General features: G+C 55.8%; 1 protein-coding gene across 1 annotated transcript in view; it reads right to left on the bottom strand.

Moving 5' to 3' along the window:
• LOC132535240 (uncharacterized) overlaps nt 1-26,976 on the bottom strand; it is a 66,711-nt gene that overhangs the window by 37,594 nt on the left and 2,141 nt on the right. The window contains exons 3-8 of the mRNA XM_060180224.1: nt 17,842-17,960; nt 15,882-15,986; nt 15,678-15,795; nt 14,484-14,543; nt 13,892-13,967; nt 1,324-1,385 (exon numbers count right to left, since the gene is read on the bottom strand). Of these exons, the coding sequence (XP_060036207.1) occupies nt 1,324-1,385; nt 13,892-13,967; nt 14,484-14,543; nt 15,678-15,795; nt 15,882-15,986; nt 17,842-17,960 (540 nt within the window). The remainder of the gene's footprint in view (nt 1-1,323; nt 1,386-13,891; nt 13,968-14,483; nt 14,544-15,677; nt 15,796-15,881; nt 15,987-17,841; nt 17,961-26,976) is intronic.

A 26,976-nucleotide genomic window follows, 5' to 3' on the forward strand; every position in this document is an offset into this window, starting at 1 on the left:
GATATACACCAGGGGACATACACCGGGGGTAAATACACTGAGGGGACATACAATGGGGGGACATACAATAGTGGGATATACACCGGGGGGACATACACCGTGGGTAAATACACCAGGGGGGACATACATTGGGAGGACATACACCTGGGGATAAATACACCGGGGGGACATACAACGGGGGGACAAACACCGGGGGGACATACACCGGGGGAACATACTCTGGGGGTAAATACAACGGGTGGACATACACCGGGGGGACAAACACTGGTGGCACATTCACCGGAGGGACAAAAACCGGGGGGGACATACACCTGGATGACATACACTGGGGGTAAATACACCGGGGGACATACACCGGGGGTAAATACACCGGGGGTTAATACACTGGTCGTAAATACACCGGGGGGGACATACACCAGGGGGTCATACACGAGGGGGACATACACTGGGGGTAAATACACCAGGGGGGACATACACTGGGGGGGACATAAACCGGGGGGGACATACACCGGGGTGATGTAAACCGTGGGACATACACCAGGGGGACATACACCGGGGGGGGTCATACACCGGGTGGACATACACCTGGGGGACATACACCGGGGTAAATACACCAAGTGTAAATAAACCGGGGGGGGAAGTACACTGGGAGGGACATTCACCGAGAGGACATACACCGGGGGGACATACACTGGGGGACATACAATGGAGGGGACATAAACCGGAGAACATATAAAGTGGGTAAATACAACGGGGGTAAATACACCGGGGGACATACTCCGGGGGGGAATACAAGAAGGGGACATACACTGGGGGACATTCACCGGAGGGGACATACACCAGGGGACATACATAGGAGGGACAAACACTGGAGGTAAATACACCAGGGTGACCTACACTGGGGGGACATACACCGAGGGACATACAACGGGGGACATAGACCATGGGTCATACACCGGGGGACATACACCGGAGGGGATATACACCGAGGGGACATACAACGGGGGACATATACTGTGGGACACACACCGGGGGGACATACACCGGGGGAACATACACCCGGGGACATAGACCATGGGACATACACCGGGGGAACATACACCCGGGGACATAGACCATGGGACATACACCGGGGGACATACACTGGGGGGGACATACACAGGGTGACATACACCAGGGGGACAAACACCAAGGGGGACATACACCGGAGGGACATACACCGGGGGACATACACTGAGGGAAATACACCATGGGGGATATACACCGGTTGGGACATACACCGGGGGGACATACACCAAGGGAACATACACCAGGGGGACATACACAGGGGGGTAAATACACCAGGGTGTCATACACGATGTAGACATACACTGGGGTGATATAAACTGGGGGAAATACACCGGGGGGATACACACAGGGAGGACATAAACCGGGGGGGACATACACCGGGGGGACATACACTTGGGGGACATAAAGCGGGGGACAAACACGGAGGGACATCCACCAGGGGTGAATACTCCAGATGACATACACCGGGGGTAAATACATCGGGGGTAAATATACCCGGGGGACATACACTTGGGGGACATAAACTGGGGTGGACAATCAATGGGGGACAAACACTGGGGGAACATACACCGGGGGAGACATACACCGCAGGACATACACAGGGGGGACATCCCCCGGAGGGACATACACCGGGGGAATATACACCGAGGGACATACACCAGGGGTAAATAAACCTGGGGTAAATACGCCTGGGGGACATACACCGGGGGGACATACACTGGGGGGACATACACCGGGGGGCATACACCAGGGGTAAATACACCGGGGGTAAATACAAAGGGTGGACATACAACGGGGGGATGAACACCGGTGGCACAGTCACCGGGGGGACATAAACCAGGGGGGACATACACCACTGGAACATACACCTAGGGGACATACACCAAGGGTAAATACACCATGGGTAAATACACAGGGGGGCATACACCTTGGGTAAATACACAGGGGGGGACATACACAGGGGGTAAATACACAGGGGGAACATACACGAGGTGGACATACACCGGGGTGATATAAACCGGGGGAAATACACCAGGGGACATACACAGGGGGTCATACACCAGGAGGGACATACACCAGGCGGACATACACTGGGGGGGACATACACCGGGGGTAAATACACCGGGGGACATACACTGGGGGTAAATACACCGGGGTTTAATATACTAGGGGTACATACACCGGGGGGACATCCACCGGGCTGACATCCACTGGGGAGACATACACCAGGGGGACATAAACCGGGGGGACACCCACAGGGGGACATACAACAGGGGAATCATACACCGGGGGAGACATACACTGGGGGGGACATACACCAGGGGGACAAACACCTGGGGGACATACACCGGGGGGACATACACCGGGGGGCATACACTGGGATAAATACACTGGGTGGACATACTTAAATACAATGGGTGGACATACTTCGAGGAGACAAACACCAGTGGCACATTCACCGGGGGGACATACACCGGGGAGGACATACACCATGGGGACATACACCTGGGGAACATACACCGGGAGACATACACAGGGGGTCATACACCAGGAGGGACATACAACAGGGGGACATACCATGGGGGGGACATACACCGCGGGTCATACACAGCGGGGAAATACACTGGGGGTAAATACACCGGGGGACATACACCAGGGGTAAATGCACCGGGGTTTAATATACCAGGGGGACATACACCGGGGGGACAAAAACCGGGGGGACATCCACCAGGAGACATACACTGGGGGGAAATAAACCGGGGGAACACCAGGGGAATCATACACCGGGGGAGACATACACCGGGGGAGACATACACCGGGGGGACATACACGGGGGACATGCACCGGAGGTCATACAACGGGGGGACATACACCGGGGGGACATACAATAGGGGGACATACAATAGGGGGACATACACCGGCAGGACATACACCGGGGGGACATACACCATAGGATATACCGGGGGGAAATAATCCACGGGGATATACACCGGGGGGACATACATTGGGGGGACATACACCTTGGGATAAATACATCGGGGGGACATACACCGGGGGGACAAACACCGGGGGGACATACACTTGGGGGACATACACTGGCAGGCATAAACCGGGGATAAATACACCGGGGGTAAATACAACGGGTCTACATACACCGGGGGGACAAACACCAGTGGCACATTCACCGGGGGGACATACACCATTGGGGACATACAGCAGGGGGACATACACCTGGGGAACATACACCGGGGGTAAATACACCTTGGGACATACACCTGAGGTCATACAATGGGGGGATATACACCGGGAGACATACACCGGGGGTAAATACACCAGGGGTTAATAAACCGGGGGGACATACACCAGGGGGACATACAATAGGGGGACATACACCGGGTGGACATACACTGGGGGGACATACACCATGGGATATACACCAGGGGGAAATAAACCAGGGAGATATACACCGGGGGGACATACATCGTGGGTAAATACACCGGGGGGACATACATTGGGGGGACATACACCTTGGGATAAATACACCGTGGGGACATACACCAGGGGGACATACACCGGGGGTAAATACACCGTGGGTAAATACACCAGGGGACATACACCGGGGGTAAATACACCGGGGGGACATACACCTGGGGGACATATATCGGTGGACATACACCAGGGGGACATACACCAGGGGACATACAACGGTGGGACATAAACTGGGGGACATACACCAGGGGGACATACACCAGGGGACATAAACTGGGAGGACATAAACTGGGGGGGACATACACCGGGGGGGACATACAACAGTGGGACATAAACAGGGGGGACAAACACCAGGGGGACATACACCGAGGGGACATACACCAGGGGGACATACACCTTGGGACATACACCGGGGGGACATAAACTGGGGGGACATACATTGGGGGGACATAAACCGGGGGGAACATAACCGGGGGGACATACACCAGGGGAATATACACTGGGGGAAATACCCCGGGGGTAAATACACTGGGGGTAAATACACCGGGGGGACATACATAGGGGGATATACAATGGATGCACATACACCGGGGGGACATACACGGGGGGTAAATATTCCGGGGGTAAATACACCAGGGGGACATACACCGGGGAGACATACACCGGTGGAAATACACCGGAGAGACATAGACCAGGGACATACACCAGGGGAGACATACACCGGGGAACATACACCGGGAGGACATACACCAGGCGGACATACACCAGGGGAGACATACACCGGGGGGACCTACACAGGGGAGGATATACACCGGTGGACATACAACTGTGGTAAATACACCGGGGGTAGATATACCAGGGGGAAATACACAGTGTGGATATACACTGGAGGGAGTTACACCGGGGAGACATACACCGGGGGGACATACATGAGGGGGGACATACACGAGGGGGGACATACTCCGGGTTGACAAACACCGGGGGGACATACACAAGGTGGACATACACCGGGGTGATATACACCAGGGGACATACACCGGGGGCCATACATCGGGGGGACATACACCGGGTGGACATACACTAGGGGAAATACACTGTGGGATATACAACGGGGGGAAATAATCTAGGGGGATATACACTGGGGGGACATACACTGTGGGTAAATACACTGGGGGGACATACAGTAGGGGGACATACACAGCGGGGATATACACCGGGGGTAAATACACCAGGGGGACATACAACGGGGGCACATACACCAGGGGACAAACACCGGGGGTAAATACACCAGGGGGACATACACCGGGGGGACATACACCGGGGGTAAATACACCGGGGGGACATACACCCAGGGGACATACACCAGGGGGACATACTCTGGGGGGAAATACACTGGGGGTACATACACCAGAGGGACATACACCGTGGGGACATACACCTGGGAATGAAAACACCGGGGGGACATACACCGGGGTTTATACTCGGGTGGCATACACAGGGGGTAAATACAACGGGAAAAACCGGGGACACATACACCGGGGGGACATGCACCGGGGGGTACATACAATGGGGGGACACACACCGGGGGGACATACACCGGGGGTAAATACCCCAGGGGTAAATACACCGGGGGACATACTGTGGGTAAATACACAAGGGGTAAATGCACCCGGGGGGCATACACTGGGGGGGACATACACCAGGGGGACATATGCCGGGGACATACACCGGGGGGAAATACAATGGGGCGACATACAGCGGGGGACATATACCGGGGGGACATAAACCAGGGGACATGTACCGGGGGGACATACAACAGTGGGACATACACCCGGGGGACATACACCGGTGGACATACACTGGGGGGACATACACAAGGCGGACATACACCGGGGTGATATAAACCGGGGAACATACACCGTGGGGACATAAATCAGGGGGTACATACACTGGGGGGACATACACCATGGGGACATACACCGATTGTAAATACACCAGGGGGACATACAATGGGGGCACATACACCGGGGGACATACACGGGGGGACATACACTGGGGGAAATACCCCGGGGGGACATACACCTGGGGAACATACACCGGGGGGATATACACCAGGGAACATACCCCGGGGGGGACATACTCCAGGGGTACATACACCAAGGGGACATACACCAGGGGGGGACATACACCACGGGGACATACACCAGGGGTACATACAACGGTGGACATAGCCCAATGGGGCATACACCTGGGGTACTTACACCAAGGGACGTACACCAAGGGACATACACCAGGGGGACATACACCGGGGGACAAACACCGGGGGACCATACACCAGGGGCACATATACCGGGGGGACATACTACGGGAGGGACATACACTTGGGGGACATACATCGGGGGTAAATACACCGTGGGTAAACACACCGAGGGACATACTCCGGTGGGAAAATACGCTGGGGGACAAACACCGGGGGACCATACACCAGGGGCACATATACCGGGGGGACATACAACGGGAGGGACATACACCAGGGGACATACACCTGGGGGACATACATCGGGGGTAAATACACCGTGGGTAAACACACCGAGGGACATACTCCGGGGGGAAAATACACCGGGGGTAAATACACCGGAGGGATATACACCAGGGGTAAATACACCGGGGGGACATACACCAGGAGGACTTAAACCATGGGATATACACCAGAGACATACACCGGGGGACATACATCAGGGGGACATACATCGGGGGGGACATACAACGGGGGTACATACACAGGGGGTAAATACACCGGGGGGACATACACGAGGTGGACATACACCGGGGTGATATAAACTGGGGGAAATACACCGGGGGGACATAAACAGGGGGTCATACACTGGGCGGGACATACACCAGGGCGACATACCCTGGGGGGGACATACACCGCGGGACATACACAGGGGGGACATAAACCGGGGGTAAATGCACTGGGGCACATACAATAGGTGGACATACCCTGGGGGGACATACACCGCGGGACATACACAGGGGGGACATACACCGGGGGTAAATACACTAGAGGTCATACAACTGGGGGGATATACACCGGGGGACATACACTGGCAGTAAATACATGGGGGTAAATACAACAGAGGGACTTACACCAGGGGGACATACAATAGAGGGACATACAGCGAGTGGACATACACTGGGGGAACATACACCATGGGATATACACCAGGGGGAAATAATCCAGGGGGATATACACCGGGAGGACATACACCATGGGTAAATACACCAGGGGAACATACATTGGGGGATATACACCGGGGGGACATACAACGTGGGTAAATAAACCGGGGGAACATACATTGGGGGGACATACACCTGGGGATAAATACACCGGGGGACATACACCGGGGGGACATACTCCAGGGGTACATACACTGGGGGGACATACACTGGGGGACATAGCCCATGGGGGCATACACCTGGGGTACTTACACCAAGGGACGTACACCGTGGGACATACACCGGGGGGACATACACCGGGCACATACACCGGGAGGCCATACACCAGGGGCACATATACCGGGGGGACATACACCGGTAGGGATATACACCAGGGGACATACATCGGGGGTAAATGCACCGTGGGTAAACACACCGAGGGACATACTCCGGGGGAAAATACACCGGGGATAAATGCACCAGGGTTTAATATACCGGGGGGACATACACCGGGGGGACATACACTGGGGGGACATACACCGGGGGGCATACACCAGGGGTAAATACACCAGGGGTAAATACAAAGGGTGGACATACAACGGGGGGATGAACACCGGTGGCACAGTCACCGGGGGGACATAAACCAGGGGGGACATACACCACTGGAACATACACCTAGGGGACATACACCAGGGGTAAATACACCATGGGTAAATACACAGGGGGGCATACACCTTGGGTAAATACACAGGGGGGGACATACACAGGGGGTAAATACACAGGGGGAACATACACGAGGTGGACATACACCGGGGTGATATAAACCGGGGGAAATACACCAGGGGACATACACAGGGGGTCATACACCAGGAGGGACATACACCAGGCGGACATACACTGGGGGGGACATACACCGGGGGTAAATACACCGGGGGACATACACCGGGGGTAAATACACCGGGGTTTAATATACTAGGGGTACATACACCGGGGGGACATCCACCTGGCTGACATCCACTGGGGAGACATACACCAGGGGGACATAAACCGGGGGGACACCCACAGGGGGACATACAACAGGGGAATCATACACCGGGGGAGACATACACTGGGGGGACATACACCAGGGGGACAAACACCTGGGGGACATACACCGGGGGGACATACACCGGGGGGCATACACTGGGATAAATACACTGGGTGGACATACTTAAATACAATGGGTGGACATACTTCGAGGAGACAAACACCAGTGGCACATTCACCGGGGGGACATACACCGGGGAGGACATACACCATGGGGACATACACCTGGGGAACATACACCGGGAGACATACACAGGGGGTCATACACCAGGAGGGACATACAACAGGGGGACATACCATGGGGGGGACATACACCGCGGGTCATACACAGCGGGGAAATACACTGGGGGTAAATACACCGGGGGACATACACCGGGGGTAAATGCACCGGGGTTTAATATACCAGGGGGACATACACCGGGGGGACAAAAACCGGGGGGACATCCACCAGGAGACATACACTGGGGGGACATAAACCGGGAGAACACCAGGGGAATCATACACCGGGGGAGACATACACCGGGGGGACATACACGGGGGACATGCACCGGAGGTCATACAACGGGGGGACATACACCGGGGGGACATACAATAGGGGGACATACAATAGGGGGACATACACCGGCAGGACATACACCGGGGGGACATACACCATAGGATATACCGGGGGGAAATAATCCACGGGGATATACACCGGGGGGACATACATTGGGGGGACATACACCTTGGGATAAATACATCGGGGGGACATACACCGGGGGGACAAACACCGGGGGGACATACACTGGGGGGACATACACTGGCAGGCATAAACCGGGGATAAATACACCGGGGGTAAATACAACGGGTCTACATACACCGGGGGGACAAACACCAGTGGCACATTCACCGGGGGGACATACACCATTGGGGACATACAGCAGGGGGACATACACCTGGGGAACATACACCGGGGGTAAATACACCTTGGGACATACACCTGAGGTCATACAATGGGGGGATATACACCGGGAGACATACACCGGGGATAAATACACCAGGGGTTAATAAACCGGGGGGACATACACCAGGGGGACATACAATAGGGGGACATACACCGGGTGGACATACACTGGGGGGACATACACCATGGGATATACACCAGGGGGAAATAAACCAGGGAGATATACACCGGGGGGACATACATCGTGGGTAAATACACCGGGGGGACATACATTGGGGGGACATACACCTTGGGATAAATACACCGTGGGGACATACACCAGGGGGACATACACCGGGGGTAAATACACCGTGGGTAAATACACCAGGGGACATACACCGGGGGTAAATACACCGGGGGGACATACACCTGGGGGACATATATCGGTGGACATACACCAGGGGGACATACACCAGGGGACATACAACGGTGGGACATAAACTGGGGGACATACACCAGGGGGACATACACCAGGGGACATAAACCGGGAGGACATAAACTGGGGGGGACATACACCGGGGGGGACATACTCTGGGGGGACATACAACAGTGGGACATAAACAGGGGGGACAAACACCAGGGGGACATACACCGAGGGGACATACACCAGGGGGACATACACCTTGGGACATACACCGGGGGGACATAAACTGGGGGGACATACATTGGGGGGACATAAACCGGGGGGAACATAACCGGGGGGGACATACACCAGGGGAATATACACTGGGGGAAATACCCCGGGGGTAAATACACTGGGGGTAAATACACCGGGGGGACATACATAGGGGGATATACAATGGATGCACATACACCGGGGGGACATACACGGGGGGTAAATATTCCGGGGGTAAATACACCAGGGGGACATACACCGGGGAGACATACACCGGTGGAAATACACCGGAGAGACATAGACCGGGGGACATACACCAGGGGAGACATACACCGGGGAACATACACCGGGAGGACATACACCAGGCGGACATACACCAGGGGAGACATACACCGGGGGGACCTACACAGGGGAGGATATACACCGGTGGACATACAACTGTGGTAAATACACCGGGGGTAGATATACCAGGGGGAAATACACAGTGTGGATATACACTGGAGGGAGTTACACCGGGGAGACATACACCGGGGGGACATACACGAGGGGGGACATACACGAGGGGGGACATACTCCGGGTTGACAAACACCGGGGGGACATACACAAGGTGGACATACACCGGGGTGATATACACCAGGGGACATACACCGGGGGCCATACATCGGGGGGACATACACCGGGTGGACATACACTAGGGGAAATACACTGTGGGATATACAACGGGGGGAAATAATCTAGGGGGATATACACTGGGGGGACATACACTGTGGGTAAATACACTGGGGGGACATACAGTAGGGGGACATACACAGCGGGGATATACACCGGGGGTAAATACACCAGGGGGACATACAACGGGGGCACATACACCAGGGGACAAACACCGGGGGTAAATACACCAGGGGGACATACACCGGGGGGACATACACCGGGGGTAAATACACCGGGGGGACATACACCCAGGGGACATACACCAGGGGGACATACTCTGGGGGGAAATACACTGGGGGTACATACACCAGAGGGACATACACCGTGGGGACATACACCTGGGAATGAAAACACCGGGGGGACATACACCGGGGTTTATACTCGGGTGGCATACACAGGGGGTAAATACAACGGGAAAAACCGGGGACACATACACCGGGGGGACATGCACCGGGGGGTACATACAATGGGGGGACACACACCGGGGGGACATACACCGGGGGTAAATACCCCAGGGGTAAATACACCGGGGGACATACTGTGGGTAAATACACAAGGGGTAAATGCACCCGGGGGGCATACACTGGGGGGGACATACACCAGGGGGACATATGCCGGGGACATACACCGGGGGGAAATACAATGGGGCAACATACAGCGGGGGACATATACCGGGGGGACATAAACCAGGGGACATGTACCGGGGGGACATACAACAGTGGGACATACACCCGGGGGACATACACCGGTGGACATACACTGGGGGGACATACACAAGGCGGACATACACCGGGGTGATATAAACCGGGGAACATACACCGTGGGGACATAAATCAGGGGGTACATACACTGGGGGGACATACACCATGGGGACATACACCGATTGTAAATACACCAGGGGGACATACAATGGGGGCACATACACCGGGGGACATACACGGGGGGACATACACTGGGGGAAATACCCCGGGGGGACATACACCTGGGGAACATACACCGGGGGGATATACACCAGGGAACATACCCCGGGGGGGGACATACTCCAGGGGTACATACACCAGGGGGACATACACCAGGGGGGGACATACACCAGGGGGACATACACCAGGGGTACATACAACGGTGGACATAGCCCAATGGGGCATACACCTGGGGTACTTACACCAAGGGACGTACACCAAGGGACATACACCAGGGGGACATACACCGGGGGACAAACACCGGGGGACCATACACCAGGGGCACATATACCGGGGGGACATACTACGGGAGGGACATACACTTGGGGGACATACATCGGGGGTAAATACACCGTGGGTAAACACACTGAGGGACATACTCCGGTGGGAAAATACGCTGGGGGACAAACACCGGGGGACCATACACCAGGGGCACATATACCGGGGGGACATACAACGGGAGGGACATACACCAGGGGACATACACCTGGGGGACATACATCGGGGGTAAATACACCGTGGGTAAACACACCGAGGGACATACTCCGGGGGGAAAATACACCGGGGGTAAATACACCGGAGGGATATACACCAGGGGTAAATACACCGGGGGGACATACACCAGGAGGACTTAAACCATGGGATATACACCAGAGACATACACCGGGGGACATACATCAGGGGGACATACATCGGGGGGGACATACAACGGGGGTACATACACAGGGGGTAAATACACCGGGGGGACATACACGAGGTGGACATACACCGGGGTGATATAAACTGGGGGAAATACACCGGGGGGACATACACAGGGGGTCATACACTGGGAGGGACATACACCAGGGCGACATACCCTGGGGGGGACATACACCGCGGGACATACACAGGGGGGACATAAACCGGGGGTAAATGCACTGGGGCACATACAATAGGTGGACATACCCTGGGGGGACATACACCGCGGGACATACACAGGGGGGACATACACCGGGGGTAAATACACTAGAGGTCATACAACTGGGGGGATATACACCGGGGGACATACACTGGCAGTAAATACATGGGGGTAAATACAACAGAGGGACTTACACCAGGGGGACATACAATAGGGGGACATACAGCGAGTGGACATACACTGGGGGAACATACACCATGGGATATACACCAGGGGGAAATAATCCAGGGGGATATACACCGGGAGGACATACACCATGGGTAAATACACCAGGGGAACATACATTGGGGGATATACGCCAGGGGGACATACAACGTGGGTAAATAAACCGGGGGAACATACATTGGGGGGACATACACCTGGGGATAAATACACCGGGGGACATACACCGGGGGGACATACTCCAGGGGTACATACACTGGGGGGACATACACCGGGGGACATAGCCCATGGGGGCATACACCTGGGGTACTTACACCAAGGGACGTACACCATGGGACATACACCGGGGGGACATACACCGGGAGGCCATACACCAGGGGCACATATACCGGGGGGACATACACCGGTAGGGATATACACCAGGGGACATACATCGGGGGTAAATGCACCGTGGGTAAACACACCGAGGGACATACTCCGGGGGAAAATACACCGGGGATAAATGCACCGGGGTTTAATATACCGGGGGGACATACACCGGGGGGACATCCACCGGGGAGACATACACCAGGGGACATACACCGGGGGGCCACCCACCAGGGGACATACACCAGGGGAATCATACACCGGGGGGACATACACCGGGGGGACATACATGGGGGACATACACCGGAGGTCATACAATGGGGGGATATACACCGGGGGACATACACCGGGGGTAAATACACGGGGGTAAATACACCGGGGGGACATAATACGGGGATATACACCGGGTGGACATACACTGTGGGTAAGTACACAGGGGGGGACATACATTGGGGGGATGCTGGGATAGCCTGAGGGTACTTCTTCCCGAGCTATTGCTCTCTGGCTTGGAGAGAACTCAACTGGAGCCGATCTAGGCTGCTGCGTGGGAGAGGGATCAGGAACTCGTGCCGCACCAACTTTGCAGGAGATACACTCTGGAACTCTCAGAGCCGGAAAGCAATTTCCAAGTGTCTTTAATCAGAAGAGCAGCTGTTTTTATACTCTCCAAGTAGGGTGGAAACAGGATGTGATATAGAGAGGGTGGAGAGAAAAGTGACTGGTGAAAATCAGAGTGTGACAAGGAGGGGGTGGAACAGGCGAGAATCCTATCACTGAACCACCAATGCCCTGGAGGGAGTGCTTTATGTAAATGTAAAAGTGATTTATGTAAATAGACCAAAGCTTTGAATGGGTTCAGTAAATCGCTATATAGGCATATGGTTAGGCAGAAGCCAGGGGGAGGTGGCATACTACCCAACAGGGGGACATACACCTGGGGATAAATACACCGGGGGACATACAACGGGGGGACAACACCGGAGAACATACACCGGGGGGACATACACCGGGGTGTACACACCGGGGTAAGTACACCAGGGAGACATACACCGGGGGGACATACACCGGAGTAAATACACCAGAAGTAAATACACCGGGGGGGACATACACCAGGGGGACGTACACCGGGGGCACATAAACCGGGAGTAATTACACCGGGGGGACATACATTGTGGGGATATACACCAGGGGGACATACAACGGGCAGATATACACTGGGGGTAAATATACCGGGGGGAGATACACCGGGGGACATACACCAGGGGGGACATACTCCTGGGGGACCTATACCGGGGGACATACACCGGGAGGACATACACCTGGGGAACATACACCAGGGGAACATAAACCTGGGGGGACATACACCAGGGTGACATACACCGAGGGACAAACACCAGGGGGAATATATCGTGGGGGCATACACCTGGGGTACATACACCAGGGGGACATACACCTTGGGGACATACACTGGGGGGAAATACACCGGGGAACATATACCGGGGGGACATACACCGGGGGACATACACTGGGGGGACATACACCATGGGGACAAACAACGGGGGTAAATACACTAGGGGACATACACCAGGGGACATACCCCGGGGGGCATACACCTGGGATACCTACACCAGGGGGACATACACCGTGGGGACATACACCGTTGGGACATACACCGGGGGACATACACTGAGGGGACATACACCGAAGGGACATACACCGGTGGGACATACACCGAGGAGACATACACCGGTGGGACATACACTGGGGGGACATATACGAGGGGACATACAAAGGGGATAAATACACCCGGGGTAAATACACCGGGGGTAAATACACCAGGGACCTAACACCGGGGGGACACACACCGGAGGCACATACACTGGGGGGACATACCCCGGGGGGATGTACACCAGGGGGACATACACCTAGGGGACATACACCGGGGGTAAATACACCAGGGGTAAATACACAGGGGGGATACATCGGGAGTAAAGACACCGGGTGTAAATACATCAGGGGAAATACACTGGGGGGACATACACCGGGGGGACATACAACACGGGGACATTCACTGGCGGGACATACACCTGGGAGACATATACCAGGGGACATACACCGGGAGGACATACACCGGGGGGACATACACCGGGTGACATACACCAGGGGTAAATACTCCTGTGGGACATACACAGGGGGGACAACACTGGGGGGACAACACCAGGGGGGCATACACTGTGGGAACATACACTGCGGGGACATACACCGGGGGACATACACCGGGGGACATACACTGGGGGGACATACACCAGGGGGACAAGCAACAGGGGTAAATACACCAGGGGACATACACCGGGGGACATACCCCAGGGGTGCATACACCTGGGATACCTAAACCAGGGGGACATACACCGTAGGGACATACACCGTTGGGACATACACTGGGGGGACATACATCGGGGGACATACATCGGGGGACATACACCAAGGGAACATACACCAGGGGGACATACCGGGGGGACATACGCGGGGGGACATACAAAGGGTATAAATACAGCGGGGGTAAATACACCGGGGATCATACACGGGGGGGACATACACCGGAGGCACATACACCAGCGGGACATACCCCAGGTGGGGACATACACCAGGGGAACATACACCAAGGGGACATAAACCGGGGGTAAATACACTGGAGGGATGTACACTGGGGGGACATACACCGGGAGGACATACACCAGGGTGATATACACCTGGGGGACATACACCAGGGGGACATACACCGGGGGAGAAACCCTGGGGGGGCATACACCTGGGATACCTACACCAGGGGACATACACAGGGGGACATACACCAGGGGTAAATACACCGTGGGGACATACACCGGGTGGACATACGCCCGGGGGACATACACCGGGAGGACATACAAGGGGGAATATACACCGGGGGAGACATACACTGAGGGGACATACACCTGGGGTACATACACCGGAGGTACATACACCGGGGGATATACACCAGGGTGACATAACCAGGCGGACATACACTGGGGGACATATACCAGGAGGATATACACCGGGGGCACATACACCGGGAGACATACACTGGGGAGGAAATACACCGAGGGGACATACACCGGGGGGCCATACACTGGAGGACATACACCGGGGGGACATACACTGGGGGGAACATACACTGTGGGGACATACCCCGGGGGACATAGACCGTGGGACATACACTGGGGAGACATACACCAGGGACATACCCTAGGGAGGCATACAACTGGGGTGCATACACCAGGGGGACATACACCGTGGGGACATACACCGGAGGGACATAAACCGGGGGAGATACACCGGGGGGACATACACTGGGGAGACATTCACATTGGGACATACACCGGGGGGACATACACCGGGGGACATACACCTGGGGGACGTACACCGGGGGGACATACACCGGGGGACATACACCTGGGGGACATACACCGGGGGGACATACACCGGGGGGACAAACACTGGGGGGACATACACCGGTGGGACATGCACCAAGGGGGACATACACAAGGGGGATATACACCGGGGAACATACAACGGGGGGGGACATACACCGGGGGGACATTCACATTGGGACATACACCGGGGGACATACACCGGAGGGACATACACCGAAGGTACAAACACCGGGGTAAATACACCTGGCGGACATACACTGGGGGGACATACACCGGTGGGACATGCACCGGGGGACATACACCAGGGGACATACACTGGGGGTAAATACACCGGGGGAAATAAGCCTGGGGGGAAATACACTGGAGGGACAAACACCTGGGGGACATACACCGGGGGTAAATACACTGGGGGTAAAAACACTGGGGGGACATAAACCAGGTGAACATACACCGGGGAGATATACACCGCGGGGGACATACACTGGGGGGATATACTCTGGGGGGACATACACGGGGGACATACACCGGAGGTAAATACACCGGGGGTTAATACACCAGGGGTAAATACACTGGGGGACATTTACCGGGCGGAAATACACCGGAGGCAAATACACCGGGTGGACATACCCTTAGGGGGAACATACACCAGGGGAACATACAACTGGGGGACATACACCGGGGGTAAATACACTGGGTGGACTTACACCGGGGGTAAATACACCAGGGTACATACACCGGGGGACATTCACAGTGAGTAAATACACGGGGGATAAATATACTGGGGGACATACACTGGGGGGACATACATCAGGGTGGACATACACCTGGGAGACATACACCAGGGAGGACATACACCGATGGAGACATACACCGGGGGTAAATACAGTGGGGGGACATTCACCGAGAGTACATACACCGGGGGGACATACATTGGGGGATATACACCGGAGGGGACATACACCGGGGGGACATAGACCGGAGAACATACAAAGTGGGTAAATACACCAAAGGTAAATACACCAGGGGACATACTCTGGGGGGGAATAGAAGGAGGGGACATACACTGGGGGACATACACCGGAGGGGACATACACCGGAGGGACAAACACTGGGGGTAAATACACCAGGGTGACCTACACTGGGGGGACATACACCGAGGGACATACACCGGGGGACATAGACCGTGGGACATAGACCGGGGAGACATACACCGGGGGGTCATACACCGGAGGACATACACCAGAGGGGACATACACCGAGGAGACATACAACGGGGGACATAGACCATGGGACATACACCAGGGACCATACACCTGGGGAACATACACCGGGGGACATAGACCATGGAGAATACACCGGGGGACATACACTGGGGGACATACTCCGGGGGACATACACCAGGGGGACATACACAGGGGGACATACACCAGGGGGACAAACACCAAGGGGGACATAAAGGGGGACATACACCGGCAGGACATCACCGGTGGACATACACCGGGGGGGACATACACCGGTTGGGACATACACCGAGGGAAATACACCATGGGGGACATAACCGGTTGGGACATACACCGGGGGGAAATACACCGGGGGACATACACTGGGGGACATACACAGGGGGAGGCGGCACATACACTGGGGGAAATACATCGGGGGCAGGGGTATACACTGGGAGGACATACTCTGGTGTGATATACACCGGGGGACATACCGGGTGACATACCCTGGGGGGTCATACACCGGGGAGACATACACCGGGGGGACTTACACCGGTGCGACATACACCGGGGGAAAATACACCGGGGGGACATACACCAGGGTGACAAACACCGGGGGATATACACCGTAGGACATACACCGGGGGTACATACACCGGGGGGACATCCACTGGGGGATATACACCGGGGGGACTTACACCGATGGGACATACACCAAGGGGGTAAATACACCGTGGGGACATACACCAAGGGGACAAACACCGGGGGGATATATACCGGGGGACATACACGGCAGGGACATACACCAGGCGGACATATACCGGGGGACATACACAGGGGGGCACATACACCAGGGGGACATACACGAGGGGGGACATACACCGTGGGCACATTACCGGGGGACATACCCCAGGGGCATAAACCTGTGGTACTTACACAAAGGGAAATACATTTTGGGGACTTACACCGAGGGGACCTACACTGTTGGACATACACCAGGGGGACATACAAGGGGGGATATACACCGGGGGGACATACACCGGGGTAAGTACATCAGGGGTAAATACACGGGGGGGGACGTACACCAGGGGGGACATACACTGGGGGGGACATACACCGGGGGGACATACACCAGGGGACATCTACTGGGGTACATACCCAGGGGGTAAATGCACTGGGGGTAAATACACCGGAGGACATACACAGGGGGGACATACACCGGGGGGACATCCACTGGGGGGACATACAGCAAGGGACATACACCAGAGGGACATACATTGGGGGGGACATACACCGTGGGGACATACACCGGGGGGACTTACACCGGAGGGAGACATACATCGGGGGACATACAACGGGGGACATTCACTGGGGGTAAATACACCGGGGGTAAATACACTGGGGGGGACATACAAAGGGGGGAAATACACCGGAGGGACATACACTGGGGGTAAATACACCGGGGGGACATACAATGGGGGCATGTAAACCAGGGGACATACACCGGGAGGACATACACCGAGGGGACATACACCGGGGGACATACACTGGGGGTAAATACACCGGGAGGACATACACTGGGGGGGACATACACCAGGGTGACATACACCAGGGGACATACACTGGGGGTAAATACACCAGGGGTGACATACACCTGGAGGACATACACCATGAGGATATACACCAGAGACATACACCGGGGGGACATACACCGGGGGGAAATACATCAGGGGGACATACACCGGGGGGACATAAAACGGGGGGACATACACCAGGGGTAAATACACCAGGGAGACATACACAGGGGGTAAATACAACAGGGTGACATACATGGGGTGGACATACACCGGGGTGATATAAACCGTGGGAAATACACCGGGGGACATACACAGGGGGTCATACACCAGGAGGGACATACACCAAGGGGACATACCCTGTGGGGACATACACCGCGGGACATACACAGGGGGGACATACACCGGGGGTAAATACACCGGGGGACATACACCGGGGGTAAATGCACTGGGGTTTAATATACAGGGGGGACATACACCGGGAGGACATCCACCGGGAGGACATCCACCTTGGAGACATACACCGGGGGGACATAAACCGTGGGGACACCCACCGGTGGACACACACCAGGGGAATCATACCAGGGAAAACACACCCGGGGTACATACACGGGGGACATACACCGGAGGTCATACAACGGGGTGATATAAACCGGGGGACATACACCGGGGGTAAATACATCGGGGGGACATACACCGGGGGGACATACACTGGGGGACATACACCAGGGGACATACACCGGAGGGGACATACACCGAGGAGACATACAACAGGAGACATAGACCGTGGGACATACACCGGGGGAACATACACCAGGGCACTAAACTATGGGACATATACCGGGGGACATACACCGGGGGACATACAGGGAGACATACACCGGGGGGACATACACAGGTGGGACATACACCGGGGGACATACACCAGGGAGGGACATACACCGGTTGGGACATACACCAAGGTAAATACACTGGGGGTAAATACACCGGGGGGACATGCACAAGGGGACATACACCGTGAGTAAATACACCGGGGGGACATAAACCGGGGGACATACACCATGGGGACATACACCGGAGGGACAAACACCGGGGGTAAATACACCAGGGGAACATACACTGGGGGGACATACACTGGCGGCATATACACTGGGGGAAATACACTGGGGGGATATACACCAGGAGGACATACTACGGTGGGATATACACCGGGGGACATACACCAAGGTAAATACACTGGGGGTAAATACACCGGGGGTAAATACACCAGGGGGACATGCACAAGGGACATCCACCGTGAGTAAATACACCGGGGGGACATAAACCGGGGGACATACACTGGGGGGACATACACCGGAGGGACAAACACCGGGGGTAAATACACCAGGGGGACATACACTGGGGGGATACACACTGGTGGCACATACACTGGGGGAAATACACAGGGGGGGATATACACCAGGAGGACATACTCCAGTGGGATATACACCGTGGGACATACACCGGGGGTAAATACACCGGTGGACATACCCCGGGGGGACATACACCGGGGGGACATACACCAGGGGGACAAACAACGGGGGATATACACCAGGGGACATACACTGGGGGGACATACACCGGGGGGATATACACTGAGGTTAAATACACCGGGGGGGACATATACCGTGGTAAATACACCAGGGGTAAATACACGGGGGGGACATACACCAAGGATACATACACGGGGGGGACATTCACCCAGAGGACATACACCAGTGGGACATACACCGGGGGACATACACTGGGGGACATACACCGGAGGGGACATACACTGGGGGGACATACACCAGAGGGACTAAAACGGGGGTTAATACACCAGGGGCACATAAACTGGGGGGACATACACTGGCAGCGCATACACTGGGGAAAATATACCTGGGGGGATATACACCGAGAGGACATACTCCGGTGGGATATACACCGGGGGACATACACCAGGGGTAAATACACCGGGGGTAAATACACCAGGGGACATACCCTGGGGGGGAATACAAGGAGGGGACATAGACTGGTGGGACATACACCGAGGGATATACACCGGGGAGACATACACCAGGGGGACATAAACCGGGGGGACATAAACCGGGGGGACATACACTGGTGGGACATACAACGGGGAGATATACACTGGGGGGACATACAATGAGGTTACATACACCGGGGATAAATATATCGGGGTGACATACACTGGGGAAATACACCGGGTGTAAATACACCTGGGGAACATAAACCAGGGGGACATACACCAGGGGGATATACACTGGGGGACATACACCGGGCGGACTTACTGCAGGGAGACATACACCAGGGGGACATACACCGGGGGATACATACACCTGGGGGACATACACCGAGGGGACATACACCGGGGGACATACCCCGGGGGTAAAGACACCGGGGGTAAATACACCGGGGGAACATACACCGCAGGCACCTACACTGGGGGCACAACACCGGGGGCACAACACCGGGGGGACATACACCAGGGGACATAAACCGGGGACATAGACCGGGGGACATACACCGGGGGACATACACCGGGGGACATACACCGGGGGGACATACACTGGGGGGTACATACACCTGGGGTCATACACCAGGGGGACAAACACCGGGGGGGACATACAACTGGGGACCATACACCTGGAGGACATACACCGGCGGGACATACACCGGTTGGGACATACACCGGGGGACATACACTGGGGGAGGCATACACCGGGGGACACACAACGGGGGACATACACCGGGGGTAAATACACCGGGAGGACATACACAGGGGGATATAAACCGGGGGCATATACACCTGGTGGAAATACACCGGGGGGTAAATACAAGGGGTGACATACACAAGGTAGAAATACAACGGGGTGATATAAACTGGGAAATACACCGGGGGGACATACACTGGGGGGACATACAACGTTGGACAAACACTGGGGGACATCCACCAGGGGTGAATACTCCAGGGAACATAAACCGGGAGTAAATACACTGAGGGTAAATATACCTGGGGGACATACACTGGGGGGACATACACCAGGGTGGACATACAACGGGGGGACATACACCGGGGGGACATACACCGGGGGGACATCCCCTGGGAGAACATACACCAGGAGGATATACACCGGGGGACATACACTGTGGGTAAATACACTGGGGGGACATACAAAGGGGGTAAATACAACGGAGGTGAATACACTGGGGGGACATACAGCGGGGGGACATACACAGGGGACATACAACGGGGGACATACATGGGGGGACTTACACCGATGGGACATACACCAAGGGGGTAAATACACCGTGGGGACATACACCAAGGGGACAAACACCGGGGGGATATACACTGGGGGACATACACAGCGGGGACATACACCAGGGGGACACATACCGGGGGGACATACACGAGGGGGGACATACACCGTGGGCACATTACCGGGGGACATACCCCGGGGGCAGAAACCTGTGGTACTTACACAAAGGGAAATACATGGTGGGGACTTACACCGAGGGGACCTACACTGTTGGACATACACCAGGGGGACATACAATGGGGGACATACACCGGGGGGACATACACCGGGGTAAGTACACCAGGGGTAAATACACGGGGGGGACGTACACCAGGGGAGACATATACCGGGGGGACATACACCGGGAGACATACACTGGGGGACATATACTGGGGTACATACCCAGGGGGTAAATGCACCCGGGGTAAATACACCGGGGGTAAATACACCGGGGGACATACACAGGGGGAACATACACCGGGGGGACATCCACTGGGGGGACATACAGCAAGGGACATACACCAGAGGGACATACATTGGGGGGGACATACACTGGGGGTACATACACCGGGGGGACTTACACCGGAGGGAGACATACATCGGGGGACATACAATGGAGGACATTCACCGGGGGTAAATACACCGGGGGTAAATACACTGGGGGGGACATACAAGGGGGGGATATACACCGGAGGGACATACACTGGGGGTAAATACACCGGGGTACATACAATGGGGTATGTAAACCGGGGGAAATACACCGGTGGGACATACACCGAGGGGACATCCCCTGGGGGAACATACACCAGGAGGATATACACCGGGGGACATACACTTAGGGTAAATACACTGGGGGGACATATAAAGGGGGTAAATACAACGGAGGTGCATACACTGGGGGGACATACAGCGGGGGGACATACACCAGGGGGACATACACAGGGGACATACAACGGGGGACATACACCGGGGGGACTTACACCGATGGGACATACACCAAGGGGGTAAATACACCGTGGGGAAATACACCAAGGGGACAAACACAGGGGGGATATACACCGGGGGACCCGGCGGGGACATACACCAGGGGACATATACCGGGGGGACATACACAGGGGGGACATACACCGGGGGCACATACACGAGGGGGGACATACACCGTGGGCACATTACCGGGGGACATACCCCGGGGGCAGAAACCTGTGGTACTTACACAAAGGGAAATACACGGTGGGGACTTACACCGAGGGGACCTACACTGTTGGACATACACCCGGGGGACATACAATGGGGGACATACACCGGGGGGACATACACCAGGGTAAGTACACCAGGGGTAAATACACGGGGGAGACGTACAACAGGGGGGACATACACCTGGGGGACATACACCTGGGGGACAAAAAACTGGGGCACATACACCGGGGGCAACATACAACGGGAGGACATACACCAGGGGTATGTACACCGGGGGGACATAAACAGGGGGTAAATACATTGAGGGGACATACACGAGGTGGACATACACCGGGGTGATATAAATGGGGGAAATACACCGGGGGTACAATACCTGGGGTCATACACTGGGAGGGACATACACCAGAGGGACATAAACTGGGGGGGACATACACCACGGGACATACACAGGGGGGACATACACTGGGGGTAAATGCACCGGGGGGACATACACCTGGGGGAAATACAATAGGGGGACATACCCTGGGGGGGACATACACCGCGGGACATACACATGGGGGACATACACCGGGGGTAAATACACCGGAGGTCATACAACCGGGGGATATACACCGGGGGACATACACCGGGAGTAAATACACGGGGGTAAATACACCAGGGGGACATACACCGGGGGACATACAATAGGGGGACATACACTGGGTGGACATACACTGGGGGGACATACACCGTGGGACATACACCGGGGGGACATACACCGAGGGGACATACACCAGTAGGACATACACCCGGGGGACATACACCAGGGGACATACACCGGGGGACATAAACCTGGGGGACATACACAAGGTGGACATACACCGGGGTGATATAAATGGGGGACATACACTGGGGGGGAAAAACCACGGGGGACATACACCGGGGGGCACATACACCAGGGGGACATACACCGGGGGACATACCCCGGGGGTAAATACACGGGGGTAAGTACACTGGGGGGACATACACCGGGGGATATACAACAGGTGCACATACACCAGGGGACATTCACCGGGGGGGACATATACCGGGGGGACATACACAGGGAGGATATAACATGGGGGACATGCATAGGGGGTAAGTACACCGGGGGGACATACATGGGGGGTAAATACACTGGGGGTAAATACACCAGGGGGACATACACCGGGGGGACATACACCAAAGGACATACACCATGGGGATATACACCAGAGACATACACCGGGGGACATACACCAGGGGGACATACACCGGGGAGATATACAACGGGGGGAAATACACTGGGGGGACATACACCAGGAGGACATACACCATGGGGATATACACCAGAGACATACACCGGGGGACTTACACCAGGGGAATCATACACCGGGGAAACATACACCGGGGCGACATACACTGGGGACATACACCGGAGGTTATACAATGGGGGGACATACACTGGCAGTAAATACATGGGGGTAAATACACCAGGGGGACATACACCGGGGGGACATAGAATAGGGGGATATACACCGGGGGGACATACACCATGGGTAAATACACCGGGGGGACATACATTGGGGGTATATACACCTGGGGATAAATACACCGGGGGACATACAACGGGGGGACAAACACCGGGTGGGACATACACCGGGGGAACATACACCGGGGGGCATACACCGGGGGCAAATACACAGGGAGTAAATACGACGGGTGGACATACACCGGGGGGACATAAACTGGGGGGGACATACACCAGGGGGACATACACCTGGATGACATACACTGGGGGTAAATACACCAGGGGGGACATACACCGGGGGTAAATACACCGGACGTCATACAACGGGGGATATACACTGGGGGACATACACCGGGATAAATACAAAGGGTAAAATACACCAGGGGGACATACACTGGGGGGGACATACAATAGGGGGAAATACACCGGGGGGGACATACACCGTGGGATATACATCGGGGGGAAATAATTCAGGGGGATATACACCGGGGGACATACACCAGGGGTAAATATACCAGGAGGACATACACCAGGTGGACATACACAGGGAGGGACATACACCGGGTGGTCATACACAGTGGGGACATACACCAGGAGGACATACACCGGGGGGGGACATACACCAAGGGGACATACACCAGGGGGACATACACCGGGGGGATACATAAGAGACATACACCGGGTGGGACATACACCCGGGGGACATACACCGGGGTTACATACAACAGGGGGACATACACCAGGGGGACATACACCGGGGGTAAATATAACGGGGGGACATACACCGGGGGGTCATACACCGAGGGGACATACACAAGGTGGACATACGCCGGCCTTATATAATCCGGGGAACATACACCGGGGTGATATACACCGGGGGGAAATACACAGGGGGGCCATACACCGGGTGGACATACACTTTGGGGATATTCACGGGGGACATACACAGGGGGTAAATACACGAGGGGGACATACACCTGGGGTAAATACACTGGGGGGACATACACCAGGGGGACATACACTGAGGGGACGTACACCGGGGTAAATACACCGGGGGGACATACACCCAGGGGACATACACCGGTGGACATACACCGGGGGGACATACACAAGGCGGACATACACCTGGTGATATAAACTGGGGGACATACACCGGGGGCACATAAATCAAGAGTACATACACCGGGGGGCCATACACCGGGGGTAAATACACCGGAGGTCATACAATGGGGGGATATACACCAGGGGACATACACTGGGAGTAAATACATGGGGGTAAATACACCAGGGTGACATACACCGGGGGGACATACAATAGGGAGACATACACCGGGGTACATACACTGGGGGGACATACACCAGGGGGACATACACCAGCGGGATATACACCGGGGGGACATACACCGGGGGGAGATACACTGGGGGACTTAAACCTGGGGGACATACACCGCGGGGACATACACCGGGGGTCATACTCCAGTTGAAATACCACTGGGAGACATACACCGATGGGACATACACTGGGGGAGACATACACCAGGAGGACATACACTGGGGGACATACACCGGGGGTAAATACACCGGGTGAGATACACCGAGGGGACATACACAGGGGGACATACACCAGGGGACATACACCGTGGATAAATACACCGGGCGGACATACACAGGGGGGGACATACACCGGCGGACATACACCTGGGGTAAATACACCGGGGGTAGATACACCGGGGTGAAATACACAGTGCGGATATACACCGGAGGAAGTTACACCGGGGGGACATACACGAGGGGGGACATACTCCGGGTTGACAAACACCGGGGGGACATACACAAGGTGTACATACACCGGGGTGATATAAACTCGGGGACATACACCGGGGGACATACATTGGGGGGACATACACTGGGTGGACATACACTGGGGGGAAATACACTGTCGGATATACAACGGGGGGAAATAATCTAGGGGGATATACACTGGGGGGACATACACCGTGGGTAAATACACTGGGGGGACAAACAATGGGGGGACATACACAGCGG

Source organism: Erinaceus europaeus, chromosome 21, assembly GCF_950295315.1.
Source record: "Erinaceus europaeus chromosome 21, mEriEur2.1, whole genome shotgun sequence".
NCBI classification, from domain to species: domain Eukaryota; kingdom Metazoa; phylum Chordata; class Mammalia; order Eulipotyphla; family Erinaceidae; genus Erinaceus; species Erinaceus europaeus.